The following is a 15,059-nucleotide window of genomic DNA, read 5'->3' as shown; positions in this document are numbered from 1 at the left end:
GGTTGATGTGATATGTCAATAGACTTGAGCTAACAAGGATCTATTTCTAGAGCTTGGGATGTGGCCAAACCTACTCATACTATATTGCCAGGAAATGTTGGCAACAGTTCAACGAGGGGGAGGGGCAAATGGAAGCTAAGGAGGCAGATATGATAGGTTAATTCCATTACACTCTTGTCTGGATTGTAGAGACTTTGGATTCAGTATATACAAAGGATTACATGAGTAAAATAAATAATAGTTGATTTGCAAACATATTTTTAATGTACTCCTGCTTAACTTCTCTATTTTCCTATACCAAGGCTCAAGACTAAGAAAATTCAACAGTAAGATATAATTATAATATGCTTTAAATTATTCTTTTATTCTATAAACTATAAGCATTGCTCTTATTACCCCAAAATATAGCATTTCATTCTGTATCCTTTCCATGTCCCGTCCTGATATATAGCATAATAAGCAAATAATGTACTTATGTGTTTAGGAGAAAACTTAAAAAATTAATTATCTTGGCTGTATCATAAGTATTATTATCCAAAACATCGGGGGTAGAGGCTCGTAACCCTACATTTAAGACTAGTTTAAATTTAACAACTCACTCAGACTGCTCCATCACTATTTGGGAAATCTAAATGTAATACCCTGTTTTTAAAAAGATGATGAAAGGAGTACCCATTATAACATGAAATATCTTCTCAATTTACATACATCTCCGGATTTTTCTGAAAACAATAATAGCTACTATATCCATAAGGAAAACTCGATACGGCATAATTCCTTAGAAAGCAGGCCTTCTTGTTGCTTTTTTAACAATGGAGCTATAAACAGATTTCAGTGTATATCTCAATTCTTCTTCTAGCTTTATACGTGTTGTAACTTACTGTAAAGGTACAGCTATGGAGTGCCATTTTGCTTAGCTATGCCATTAGTATACAGATATTTAACATATTGTGGAAGAAAAAGGATATAGTTCTTGGATAAGAAAGACAATTGCTAATATAACATTTTAGAGGATACAAAAGTACTGAGACACACATCATAACTTGATTCTCAGCTCAACCTGAGGTACGAGAAGGTTAGATAGCTTTCTGTAGATCCAAAAATAGCGGCTCCCAGCAAGGTGGGGATACACGAGCAATCATGGAACCAGCATGGGGACCATCAGGTCACTAAGGGCAGGACAGTGGATGGACCACAGTAGGGGCTCTGAATATTTATTGAACTAATCAATCGATCAATTAAATCTGGTCTTTTGGAAGTCCAAGGCTTTCCTTATAACTAACATATTATTATAGTTTTCTTTACATATTTTAACAAATTAAGCCCACAATCAATTTGTAGGGCTCAGAATAAAAGACAATAAAAAATGAAACAAAACAAAAAGGTCTTCAAAGGCCTCTTCCTTTCCGCTTTGAGGACCTAAGCTTATCAGTGTTTTCTATATTTCTTACTTGCTTAGTCAATAATCAGTTTAGGAGGCACTCAATTGATAGGGCTTTGAAAAGTGTATGTGTGTCTCTAACAGAGGGCAATCCTGCATGTATTCAGGTTTGGGTTTTTTTTTTTTTTTTAGGTGTCTTCAAAACATTTTTTTTTTAATGCTTTTGTTGTCAAGAGAAAAGCAGATGAGATAAAACATGGGTCGCTGAGCCTTCAGGTCTGGACACAGAAACAGAGTCTTTGCATTGAGTTTTACAATGACTAGATACAAACTTAACAATATGTAAAGAGAGGCTCTTCTTTAGAACTCTAATGCTGAGGCTGGAGGCAGAAATAAGATGCAGCCCGCGGCTCGCACCCCACCGCAGGTAGCTTAACTACTTCAGTTTTATCCGGTGTGTTCCAACAAGGCCTGACAAACTGCACTGCGGTGCAAGAGGCATCTCTCAGGCGATGATGCGTAAAGACACAGGGATTTTTTAGTCAATCGCAGGAATTAGGCTTTAATGCTTTCTACTAAAAGACTTCATACCCCAGATAGCTGACTGCTATCCACTGAATCTTGGCAGCCAACAAGACTGCTGAAGCTGAAACGAGGAAGCTATGTTAAGCAGATTTTCGTGAATGTACAAAATGCTTTATTTGTAAAGCTGCTTTTCTTTGTTACAGTTTAAAATGCTTTCTGCTTCTCCTTTTATTTTTTATTTTTTGATCTCTCAGTTTGATCAACTCTCAGTCTTCATCAAAATTACTTTCCAAAAATGTCCCTTAAAGAACCACAGAAGAGAAATAAATGCTCACCTCATCAAAAAATAAACTTTTTTTTTTAAGGAATAATTCTAAGCATGTCAATTTAAGAGATTAAAAAATGACCGTGGTGCTTACAAAAACTACAAAATACACAGAAAGACATGAAATACTTTACCATTATTTGGAAGTTCTAGCGGGCTACAGACACCATTTCTGGTTCTGCTGTTTGGTGAAGAGATCAGTTTCTCAACAAGAGATGCCGAGATGGGCTGCACTAGCAGAGACGTGAGGTTTGATCGGTTTTGCCTAAAGCTTCCATCTGGATTGAAAAGAGAAGGGAACAGAATCCTTAGCAAACAGAAATTAAAACACTTGAAGTTTTTTGTAATAAGCATTTAAAATATGAACCATATGCTTATCTTGGTTCATTTGCTTATTCCTTAGTTGTACTCATTAAAGATGATTTGAGGTACTTCAGTCCAAATATTATGATGTATCCTATTAATGATGGCAGATTATACACATGCATCTACCTCCATTCTCCCATAGAACTCCACTGAAATGACAACAAAGGAATAAAAAAGTATAAATCCACAGGGCTGACCAAAGAGAAGGGACAGTAACAATAAGATTCTAAAAGCTAGAAAACAGATGCATAAGTATCAAATGATGCAACAGACCCAAGACCAAAATCTAAGCCAGCAGAGGCTAAGCTGAGAAGCAATGCAGTTTGTACCACAGAACCCAGAAAGGCTTAAGAATTGGCCACAGCACCTACCTATTAAAATATGGGTAAAGGAGGGCACCTGGGTGGCTCAGTCAGTTAAGCGTCTGCCATTGGCTCAGGTCATCATCCCAGGGTCCCGGGATGAAATCCCACATAGGACTCCCTGCTCATCAGGGAGTCTGCTTCTCCCCCTACCTTCCCCTCTGCTCGTGATCTCTCTCTCTCTCTCACTCTCTCTCTCTCAAATAAATAAATAAAGTCTTTTTTTTTTTTTAAGATTTTATTTATTTAACAGAGAGAGACAGCCAGCGAGAGAGGGAACACAAGCAGGGGGAGTGGGAGAGGAAGAAGCAGGCTCCCAGTGGAGAAGCCCGATGTGGGGCTCGATCCCAGAACTATGGGATCATGCCCTGAGCCGAAGGCAGACGCTTAACAACTGCGCCACCCAGGCGCCCCAATAAAACTTTAAAACGTGTGTGGGTAAAGCAGGGGGAAACAGGAGAATTTGCTGAAACTCCGACTGTGAAGGTACATCTTCTCCTGAAGTCATCATTCATGCCGTCAATCAGAGGAGTGCCTAGTCCTCCCCCACTCTCTTGAAAAGTGAAAGTGGGATGCTGAGCAGTGAGGGAGACACCTGACACAGTGAAGGAGGGTGTCTCATATTTAAAAGAGGATAGTCTTATCATTGCAGAGACTCCTCAAATGTTTGACTGTCTTGGTGCCCAGAATCCTTCCTTCCAGGTAGGGCAATAGGAAGTTCACTTGCAGTAAAGATGACCAGGTCAATGGAGACTATATAAAAATACTGAAAATCTGGAAGTCCACCAATAAAACCCCTCACCGGAGACATCCTATGTTAAAGTCCATCAGTCAATAAACCCCATCCTTATACATAATTTCAAAGCAACTCACCTTTGCCACTCTTAAGGAGGTGTCCTCAGCCAAGGACAATCCTAGAATGGCACACATGCATTAGAGCTTATGAGGAGAACAGTAAGGGGTCAGGAGGCTCAGCAAGGGAGGTCTCCAGGAAGACAAGGAAAATGGAAAAACCAGATGTGTGCTAACGTATTGAGAGAATGTTTACAGTAGAGATCAGAGAATTAGCATGTGACGAGCTTCTAGACACGTAGAAAAATAAGAAATCTAACTGTTAGACAACCTTTAGCTTCAGAGAGAGCAAAAAGTTGTTCAAGAAAGAAATGTAATCATCATACAATGTGAAAAATATTTACATAGTCATAATAATATAAATAATGACTAACACACAAAATTATACTCTTGGGAAAAAAGAGAAAAGGGCAAAAGTCAGGGGTGACAGCCCATGGAGACTTGTGAAAGCACACTAAATCTTTATCTTCTGTAGTGGTAATGAATAAAATTGAAAAAATGAATTCAACTCATAAACATGCTTTTGAGAGAAAAAGATGTAAATACAAAATGTAGGGAACAACTAAAAATACTTAAAGAAACTGAGTGTTTGCCTTTGGGTGAAAAAGGAGAGAGAAAACATAGGGAGGGAGGGGAGAAGATGAGATTTTTGTAAACTAACTCTGTAGAATTATTTGAATATATTCATCTATAACTTTGAGAAAAACAAAAATTAAATAAAAATAAGGAGAGAAAACTATGTAACACAAGTAAAAGAAAAATCCACAAGTACTCAGAGTAAAGAGGACGGAGAGAATAAACTCAACTGTGCTTAAGAACTAAAAAATATGTATTCAGTTGATATATTTATACTGACTCAGAGAGGAAATACACAACGGAATGACTCGAGCAGCCAAAATGTCTGTGAACACCGAGCTTTATTTTTCAGAACTTTTATTAGGGAAAATGATTGCCAAAGGTTTTCTCAGAATTTAATTTGATAGGACTGCAGGGGGTGCAGAGCTCAACCATACCGGTATCTAGGCTCCAGGAGGCAGATTATAAATGAGAAAATATGTTACAGAAGCGTTTCCTTAATTTATCATCTGGAAAACCACAAGGCTAAAAAAAAAATGATATTTAGCTTAGGCCTATGGCAGCCATAGCAGTCATAGCTTTGAAGAAAAAATAATAAAGATTTAAGCTCAGGCTCAGTTTTGTTATGTAAGCACTGTGCTGGTTGCATAATCCAGTTACCCCTTTTATATGGATATATGACAGTGCATTTGGACCACAGTGTAGTTCATTGCTTCCTAGCCATTTCATGTCATGGGACCAAGAGTGGCCATATAATTTGCAGGGCCCAGAGCAAAATGACAATGTGGGATTTCCTGTTCAAAAAGCATGAAGAAATTCAAGACGGTAACAGCAGAGCATTAAATCAAGTGTGGGCCCTTCTGAGTGGGGGCCTGTGCGACTGTGCAGACTGCACGCCCGTGAGCCAGGCTCTGCAGGCTCACACAGCACAAGACGCCATTCAGCCCACTGAGAAAACCTGAAGGGAATTTTCGCACCTCAAGGAAGCCGCTGTCAGCCTCAGGTGACCAGCCCTGAGTCTCCGCTGCTCCAGGTCACACCCGGGGCCATAGCGGTTAATATCTCAAGATGGTGCCCCTCAGCACAGCAGCTGGGAAGCCCCAATATAGCCCTCTTACTCTGGTTCCCCAGAATGGATTTTCTCCTTCGGCCATTACTTTCAGGATTTCTAGTGTATGTGGGACAGTGAAATAGTATTTATGAGAAATGTGTCGTCTGTTATCTTGATCTTTTCACCGACGTTACGTGCTGGCGCATTACCAACACAAAATTAAACTTCTTAAAATGCTGCATGATCTCACCCCTCCCCTGATCAAATGCCGAACTCTTTGGTTTGGCATTCAAGGCTCTTCACAACCTCAGACCTTACACCTTGAACTTTCGTCTCCATACATTTTATGCCAACACCTAAGCTTTCCCCCCACATATGCTGTGATATACGTCCCCCGTGTTGTCGCTAAAGCCGTTCCTTCCACTTCACTGGCTCTTCTCACGCATCACACGGTCTGAACTCGACACTTCCTCTAAAACCCAACTCCAAAGTCACTCTCTGTAAGAAGCTTTCTCTGTTGCCCTCATCACTCTATGTGATATTTCTGCACTTTCTTGTAGTGTTTGTCATTTCTAATTAACATTATCATTACATTTCCTACTTATCACTTTGTTTCTCCTCTTTAAATTCCTTGAAGACAAAAACCAAGTCTTCCCCCACTGCATAACACACAATGCCTACAGGGCCAGGAACACAACAGGGTCAGCAATTCTTTGAAAAACGATTTCAATGCCACTCTCTCACTGGTCTTCCGAATGCCTTGAAGATGAAACAAGGGTACAACTAAAGAATAAATTATAATGTTATTAATCCTATGCTTGCTATACATTTGTGCCTTTTCTCCAGCTAACTACCCTCCCACAGCAGGCGTGTTAAATAAACTTTCAAAACCCCATCTATCCCCATCAACTCACTGGTTAACCTTGCTGTAAAATTACCTTTTGTGTGTAAAAAAAGACTATATAAATAAAATAATCTGAGATGTATTTATCTGTTAATGAAAAAAATCAATAACTTCATTTCCTTTTTCTCTATAATGCTCTATCAGGCATATGAAACAATATATTTAAGTTAAATATGACTGAACCCTATACCCTAATTGAACGTATTTAAATCTTTTTTTTTTTTTTTCTGCTTGACTAATAGACTTGCATTAGTTTTGAAATATCTGAAGTGGTTCATTAATTTTTCACCTTCCGCTTAATGGAAGTTTGACAAACAGTTCCTTCTGAGAGCAGATAGTAAAAGTGGGACTTTACAGTGAACTAAGATTAAATTATGGACAAAAGTTATTTTTTAACTCATTTATTGAAGAAGAGCTGAGAATTTTAGTTTCTTACATTATTAAGAGGCTTTGAATAAAACCAAATACATATACCATTTTTATTGATTTCTATTTTAAAACACATTTATGAACTAAAAGTTATGTGTTAAAAATCAGGCAGATTCTGTACCTGATAGAAAGGGAACCATACAGAAAAAATGTTGACATTACCTCTTAGCATTCCAGTTTTTATTTTTATTTTTTGAAGATTTAATTGGTTTGAGAGAGAGAGGGAGAGGGAAAGCACCACGGGAGGGGCAGGGGGGGAGGGGCAAAGGCTCCCTGCCTCAGCTGGGGAGCCAGACAGGGCTCCATCCCAGGACCCTGGGATCATGACCTGAACCAAAGGGACACGCTTAACTGACTGAGCCACCAGGTGCCCCAGCACTCCAGCTTTTAGATTACAGCATAGATATTGTGCCCTGTTCATTGTTTATGCTCAGTTAAGAGTGACACTTTTCTTTTTTTAGAAGATAGGTAGTTCTCTCTTCACTTTATTCACCGTTACAATCCAGATAAAAATCCACATCAATCCATGCCATCAGTAATCCAATCCCTGACACAAGGCACATGCATGCAGTAGAAAGAGGAAACAGGACAGAGTCCCAAGTTTGACTTCCTTACCGACTCACTCTGTGAAATGTAATATATACACAATTTCACTATGCCAGTATTGTCATCCCATCTACTATACCTGAAAAACCAAGGTGACACTGAATGGCCTTCATTATTCTGACTTGGTGAAATAAAAGCTGTGTTAGCTTAGAGGCTGACAGCCTGAACCACACTGGATGAAACTTAGAAGAAATGAGGTTAAAAATAAGTGAGAAGGTTTTCTAATTGTACATATTTGGTAGGCTTTGCATTATGCTTTTTCAAATTGGTGATGCCCACGTCAATCATATCTGGGTAGGTGTATACAGAAAACATGAACACTGTTGTCTGCCAGCTACTCCTTTAGTATGGCAAGATGGAATTCTTTTAACCTCAACTGAAGAAGCGTATACAGCAAGCACTGATTGCCCAAAGATAAGCCTTCAGAAACTAGAAATCTTAGATACTGGGGTCCTCAGATTAATGAACCAAGATAAAATAAGGTAAAAAAAAAAAAAAGCCAGTAAATAAAGCAGGAGGAGCTTTGTATGGATCAATGATGATAATGTGCTGCTTTAGGATAGTACAGTCTCCAAGCTGAGGAATGGAACTCCACCCTCAGCACCTGTGCCTGTAAATGTAAGATCCTGCCACATGATGTAAGCATAGACCCTACAGACTCTTTCTATTCAATGTGTGCAGTCCTTGGGCAAGCAGCAGGAGCATAATCTCGGAACTCATTCGCAATGCAGAATCTTGAACTCCACCCCAGACCTTCTGAATCTGAATGTGTGGTTTAACAAGGTCCCAGGTGATTCATATGCACATTAGATAAGCACTGGCTTAAATCATTATATATTTTTTCCACAGCACAATTTACATAATTTTCACAGCAAAGAAGACATAAAAAGCAGGATGAAGAAGATAAAAAATAATAGCATGTGTTTGCTCACCTTCCCCAAAATTAAAGATGACACAGCTTTTAACTGTATCAATAAACCCAGAATCAACAGTTTTTCTCAGAGGCTCTTTCAAAATGGGAAACAAGGCCACTCATACGCTATCACTAAATGACAAGTTTAAATTGGACTCAGAACACTTTTTTTTGTTTTTGTCCTTTCCCCAAAGATAAATTTGGCGATTCGAGATCAGAATTACATTTACGACACTTTATTTCAGCCATGAATAAATATTACAATAGTAACTGATTTGACTTCTTTTTTTCCCCTTGGTTTTCAAGTATTATAATTCATTATAATAGAAGACTGACAAACCTAAAATGTAAATACTTCCCACTTGCCAGCGAACCAAGCAATCAGAGAGCTTAAAAAGCAGAGATTTTTAAACAGACATTTTGTGCTGCACTTTTATAAAAAGACCCAAATAGCAAATCAACAAGTTGATATCAGTGATGTTATCCCAGAATATCTGATTCGACTTTCTCCAGAGAACTGCCACTTTGACAGAAATCAGACCATTAAATAACTGGCACAAATGTTTTTTTCATTTTTATTTTAGCTTACTAAATTTACAGTTATTTTCCTGAAATGACCAGTGTGCTAAATTGACTAGTCATTTTGTTGTCCTTGCACATACAGCTGATCCTTTATAATTTCAGCATCTCATAACCCGCTGGTTATGAATATCACCATCTTCCCTCAAGCTAGTCCAATTCTGAACAGCACAGTGCTGTTCAGATTATTATTAAAAATGAACTAGTTAACACTTAAAAATGCTTTGTGCTATCCAGTCTTCTTGGAGCTCATCTGTGCTCTCCATGTCTGTGTGTGTACATATATACAGACATATACTCACACCCACATATACACACATGTATATATTTTTACCATATAGGATGTTTATATTGATGATTATTTTCATAACTAAAATGAATTATTATTTCTTTAATTTACATCATATTTCCTGCCTGCCCTCAAACTAATATAAATAGTAGGTCTAAAAGCTGGACAATGTTGGGGTGCCCAGGTGGCTCAGAAGGCTAAGGGCCTGACTTTTGATTTTGGCTCCAGTCATGATCTCCGGGTTGTAAGATCAATCCCCACATCAGGCTCTGCACTGGGCATGAAACCTGCTTAAGAGTCTCTCTCTCCCCCTTCCTCCTCCTACCCTCCCCCAACACCCACTTAAAAAAAAAAAAAAAAAAAGCTGGCCAATGGCAGTTTACCCAATCTTATATGTCACTTACTCTGGGAAGCTTAGTTCCTGCATGTGCCCCCACATAAATCCTTGTTTAGACATTTAGTAAACACTGCTTTTTTCTAATTTCCTTTTTATTTTCTGCTCACTCACCAGAGTGTAAGCTTCTTGGGGGCTGATTCACTGCTATATTCCCATGGCTTAGCCCACTGCATAGTAAAAAGCAGCCTCATTTGGATGAATCATCAGACCAATGTTCACATGAGTAATTTTGTTCTGTCTAATCATAAACCTAAAACTCATGACTCATGATATAAAACTTGGCAATTGCAAAATCCTAAAACTTAAGACACAGATGGTCTCATCTTCTCCTTTCATTGGTCCTCTCTTAAGCTAAGCATCTTGCCATATTCCATAGTAATTATCACAATATTTTAACGCTTAACTCACGTGTTGTAAAAAGTCATAAAGGGAATAGAAAGTCTCACATTCATTTATAAAGCAAAGTGTCTGTATAATCTGATATTAAAAGAGCATACAGATTATGTAGAGTACAGTTTTATTTAAAAAACAGTATACAAGAAAAATCTGTTAATATTGTTAATATTTATATTAATATTTGTTAATTTAATTTGGACTCTCTCTTTCCAGTTAGCTTATTCAAAGGTATTGGTAATGAATATGACACAGGCTCAGAAGGAGCTAGACAACTTTTCCTATTACTAAAGACATTTTTCTTTAATGTTTAGATATAGAAATTCAAGATTTGTATTGGTAAAGTGAAATTATTTGGGGCAAAGGACATTAAAATATAAATTATCTTCATTTTCTCCCCTCAAATATGTCTCCTCTCATCTGTATATTTGTGACTATGCAACAGACATTCAATTAAGGAAGAGTTTTTACTATTGTATTAAAAAGTTTTGACTAATATGCAGTTAAGTGAGGTGACATGGTTCATTTTGGCCAGTATACAGGACATAAGCATAATATTTAATTAAATTGTTACTTGAAATCTGGCGTGTCCTGTAATTGACTTTTTATTATTATTTAGAGAATTATGAGAATATATTTTTATAAATACCTTACATGATTTTTTGTGACTTTACAACACACTGATAAATTACATCAAAGTCCATTTGTATGTTTCAAGTAGATGGTGGCCATTATTAACAACATGCTCTCCAAAGCATTTCCATAATCCGATCCTTTCTACTCAAGAAACAGGACTTCCTTTGGCATAGGGTTTTATCTCACTGAATTTGTCTTTATAAATTTGTCATTTTTAAGTGAAAATTTGGATGTACAATGGCAGTGGTAATATTCAGATGTTGACAAATATTTTCTTAATTCTATTTCAGAGGAATAATTGATTATATGAGAAGTGATTTCCCATTCCCTGAAAGTCTAAATATTTCTTTCTTTTTTTTTTTTGTATTTATCATTTGTCTACTCCAAGACTATTTCATTCCTTAAAGCATTCCAAGAGCATGAACATTTGGAAATAAACCATAAACTATATCATAAGAAAAGCAAACTAAGAGACAGATAAAATATCTAGTTTGTTCTTTACTTCAAGGAGAGTAGTCTAGATTCATAACTGGAATAATTGGCCATCTGCACATTACATGTAATATAAGCAAAGCAATCCTCTTCAGAGGCATTCCCCCGAGAAGATTCCCATCTCAAACTTGAAGGGTATGAACATTGGAATGATTTGCAAAGTTTCTCATTTTAGAAAAAGTGTAGTTTGCATTTTTCAAAAGATAGCAAATAAACTGTGTGGATGGGTTTTGTTTGTTTTTTGGCTGTTGTGAAAGTATGCAACCATTAATTTACAATAGAATTCTTCATACCAGATTGTAATGAGAACACATTATTTTATGAGGGTGATTAGATGAACAGGCAGAAAACCAATGCTTCATTTCTGGATTTACTTAGTTTTTTAGATGTTTCTGATAATAAAAGTAGAAAATAATTAACCCTCGCTATTCTGATATGGATGTTAGATTAAATGAGCTATCACATATGCAGTGCTTTCCAGATCCTCTGGGTTTCTTGTGGACTTCAAGTTTTTGACATGGAAACACTGGCACAAGAAAGGGATACAAGCCTTGGGTCCAAGGGCCAACATCTGGTCCTTACTCTGCCTCTAAATGGGAAGTGACTCTGGGAAAGTTTTCACCTCTTTTGCAGTCTTAAATTCATCATATATGTGATGTCTAAGGACTCCCATTTCTAAGGTGTTTTTTTTTTCCATTTCTAAGATTTTGATTCTAAACTTGTCCATGAGCGATCATTTAAGTAAGCTAATAGTTCCCTCTCCAAAATGTGTTTCAAATGGCCATATGGTACTTTATAATCCTGACAGGAATTTAATATAAGAAATATTTCTCATCTTAATGTTGAAAGAGGCTCTTTGTATTTAGATAGTTACATCTAACTTTGAGGTGAATATTCCAGTATAATAACAGAAAAGTCCCTCATGTATGGAATGGGTAATATGAAAGATTTCTATTAATTGCCCTTCTGTCTTATCATTTTTCTTATACTATCATTAAAGTTATTCTTATGAATAATAACACATAGAATTATGACTTGAAAAATATCACTCTAGTATCTTGCTGAAGTGATGATATATACTGGGAGAAGATAAACCTGGAGGAAAATGTAGAGATTTTAAACATACACTATGAAAAAAAAAAAATCCCCTTTGTCAATAAGCCACAGATTGTCATCACAAATTATTTCTACAAAGAACTTGAGTCAGAAATATTCTATTATTGGGGTGTCTGGGTGGCTCAGTCGGTTAAGCTTCTGACTCTTGATTTCAGCTTATGTCATGATCTCAGGGTCCTGGGATCGAGCCCCACATGGGGCTCTGTGCTCGGCGCAGAGCCTGCTTCTCCCTCTCCCTCTACTCTTCCCCCCTACTTGCTCTCTCTGTCTCTCTCTCTGTCTCAAATAAAATAAATAAAATCTTTTTAAAAAGAAATATTCTATTATTAATTCTTCTTCTGAATTTATATATGTGAGAATTTTCTTACTAAAAAGCCCTATAATTTGGTGAATGTAATTTAGCAATTGGTTTTGTATGTACATTTCCTGAAATATTTTATGAAATGAGACCCAAATTAACATTAAAAAACACTAAAATAATGCTTTGCCTATTTTTTTTTAACTAAGGTAATGTTTTTCGTGTACTGAAAGGTTATTTCACTAAATAATAAGTCTTCTTTGAAGTCAGAGCACAGGCTGTAAGGATATAATGAGAGCCATGGCTATGCTTAGTATGGTACTAATGGTCCAGTTAATAAGCTCGGGTGTTCTGTAAGGACAGCAATGGTGTCTTTGTTAGTTCTTGTGTGTAGGACTTCAAATAGCACTGGGCACAGTCATCTTTCAAAAGCTTTTTCATGATAATGGAGCTTGAACAAAATTCAAAATTATTCACTTTGACCTAAATTTTCTTTCTAGCTTCTTCATTTAATCTTCCTAAAAATCCAATGATGTAATATTACACCCTGCACTACAAATCAAGTGCCTTTCAGGTCATTCTGAGTCAACATCATGAATGTTGCTTAGAAGAGGGAGAAAATGAGTGGGATCTTAAATAACTGGAAAAGGGAAAAGTCCAAAAGTTATTCCAGAGCAAGAACAGATCCCCATCAGCAACTCTATTTCATTGCATTTTTGTGGCAGTTGGGTTGGGATTGGAAAAGAGATCCCATCAGATCTGAGAGGGAACAGACAATCCAAAGTATCTGGCTTCATGACTGGAACTCTCCAGTGAATGGAAGAGTTTCAGGGTGGACAGAAAACCCATGGTGTTTATTGGGGTAAGTGAAATGAATAGGCTTTAGCAGGCCTGAAGAGAATAGGTATACCAGAAATCAGGGAGAGACCAGTACCTGAAAAAGACAGTGGTGAATTCAGTGGAAGCAAAAAACACACTGCTAATGGGTGAGTGGAAAAGCAGGGTCCTGCGACTGGTCACTGGTCAGCATGTCAGAGTTCAGCCCATGAAGCAAATCTCCTTGACTCCTCATAAGGAAATAGAAGTAAAAGCGAGAGCACTAAAAAACAATTACTAGAACTGTTCTCTTTAGCTAAATCCAGTGTCCAATGATCCTGGCTTTGATCTGATTTTTAATACAATATGTAAGTTTCCAACTATAAAGAAAATGTGTAAGATAATTCTAAGTAAAAGGATGAGCATGATTAAATGGGCTGTGGTAGGAAAAAACAGGTGTGGAAAGGGAATGGTAAGTGGCCAAACTTAACTGAAGGTTACCATATGCCTTGTAAATTAAGGCTGGAATTATAGAGTCCTTGTTGAGGTAGTGGACAAAGAATCGTGGGTAATATCAGGGAAACCCTAGGGACTTTGATAGGGTTTTGAGCAGAGAATTGGTTGATGAAAGTGGATTTAAGAAATATTGATCTGAGAGTGAAATGCAGAAAAGAACAGACCAGGAAAAGGGAATAAAATCAAAACAACAAAAATTGATTTCTTTTTTGCCAGACACAGAGCTTGTATTCAGCATATAGCATCTCATTCCATTTCCACACTTTATACACGATGATACAGTTTTTAAACCTATTATTGTGATTTCTTTTTCACTGAAATGACTCTAAAGCTCAGAAACTTTGAGATGCTTAAAGTCACATAACTGGTAAGCAACAGAGGTGGGCTCAGTCTGCTTCTTTTAGATTCTGAAATTAAGGGTCTAACACGCAAGGGTTAGAAGCTATAGCCGTTTCTCAAGAAGAACTAATACCTGCACAAATGAGGGTGTCTCTAGAAGTAGAAGGTAAAGAGTCATGTAAAAAAAAAAAAACCTGGAAAAGTAGAATTGTCAACACTTGGCAACCCACTGAACAGAGTAGAGGCAATGAGGTGACAGAAGCAGCAAGTAAGGTTTCAATTCCAGATGTGTGGAAGAATGAAAGTCCTATTAATGACACAGATTCAGCAGGAAAACTGTCCTGCAGGCAAAGAGGAGTCAGAATATTTCAAATAATTATATTTAGTGCTTGGCTTCATTGGACAACTACTACTTTATAAATAACAGTATATAAAATAAATAATAAAACATAAAGTAAAAAGTCCTCCTCACCAGTTCCCATTATAGTTAGCCCCATTGGTTGTTTTCTGAACACTGCAAATGCTTGCACAATGACATCCTTTAAACTGCTGTCTCCCAGGCCATAAAGTGAGGACAAAAGCTGCCAAATACCTAGCTCAGCTTTAGGATTAATGAGAGTGCCCATAAAGTGCTTTGAGCTCCACAGAAGAATAGGTACAATATAAATGAGCCACATTATTCCGGTGACAAATACTATCCATATACTGTCCAATAAAACTGAAAAAAATGCAATCTCTAGTTGTTCCTTCTGATAGTGCATATTGTCCTGCTATCACTTCCTTTCATTCTTTTGATGTTCCCATACAAAATAAGTAAATAAATAAATAAACAGTTCTACTTCATGCCCAATTTGCGAAGTGTACTGAGATACACAAATCAAACAGATAATAGGATATT

The 15,059-nt window shown here is 37.1% G+C and overlaps 1 protein-coding gene across 6 annotated transcripts in view; it reads right to left on the bottom strand.

The window, feature by feature from the left end:
* The window catches only part of NAALADL2 (N-acetylated alpha-linked acidic dipeptidase like 2), a 1,315,864-nt gene that overhangs the window by 324,106 nt on the left and 976,699 nt on the right, over nucleotides 1–15,059 (bottom strand). For all 6 annotated transcript variants that reach the window (XM_045788671.2, XM_087861406.1, XM_045788670.2 and 3 more), the window contains one exon: nucleotides 2,366–2,509. In XM_045788671.2, coding sequence (XP_045644627.2) covers nucleotides 2,366–2,509 — 144 coding nt within the window. The remainder of the gene's footprint in view (nucleotides 1–2,365; nucleotides 2,510–15,059) is intronic.

This window comes from Ursus americanus, chromosome 4 (assembly GCF_024610735.1).
Source record: "Ursus americanus isolate L20-20 chromosome 4, mUrsAme1.1.p, whole genome shotgun sequence".
In the NCBI taxonomy this organism is placed as follows: Eukaryota; Metazoa; Chordata; class Mammalia; order Carnivora; family Ursidae; genus Ursus; species Ursus americanus.
The sequence above is the reverse complement of the archived record's forward strand: the minus strand, read 5'-3'. Positions and strand labels throughout refer to the sequence as shown.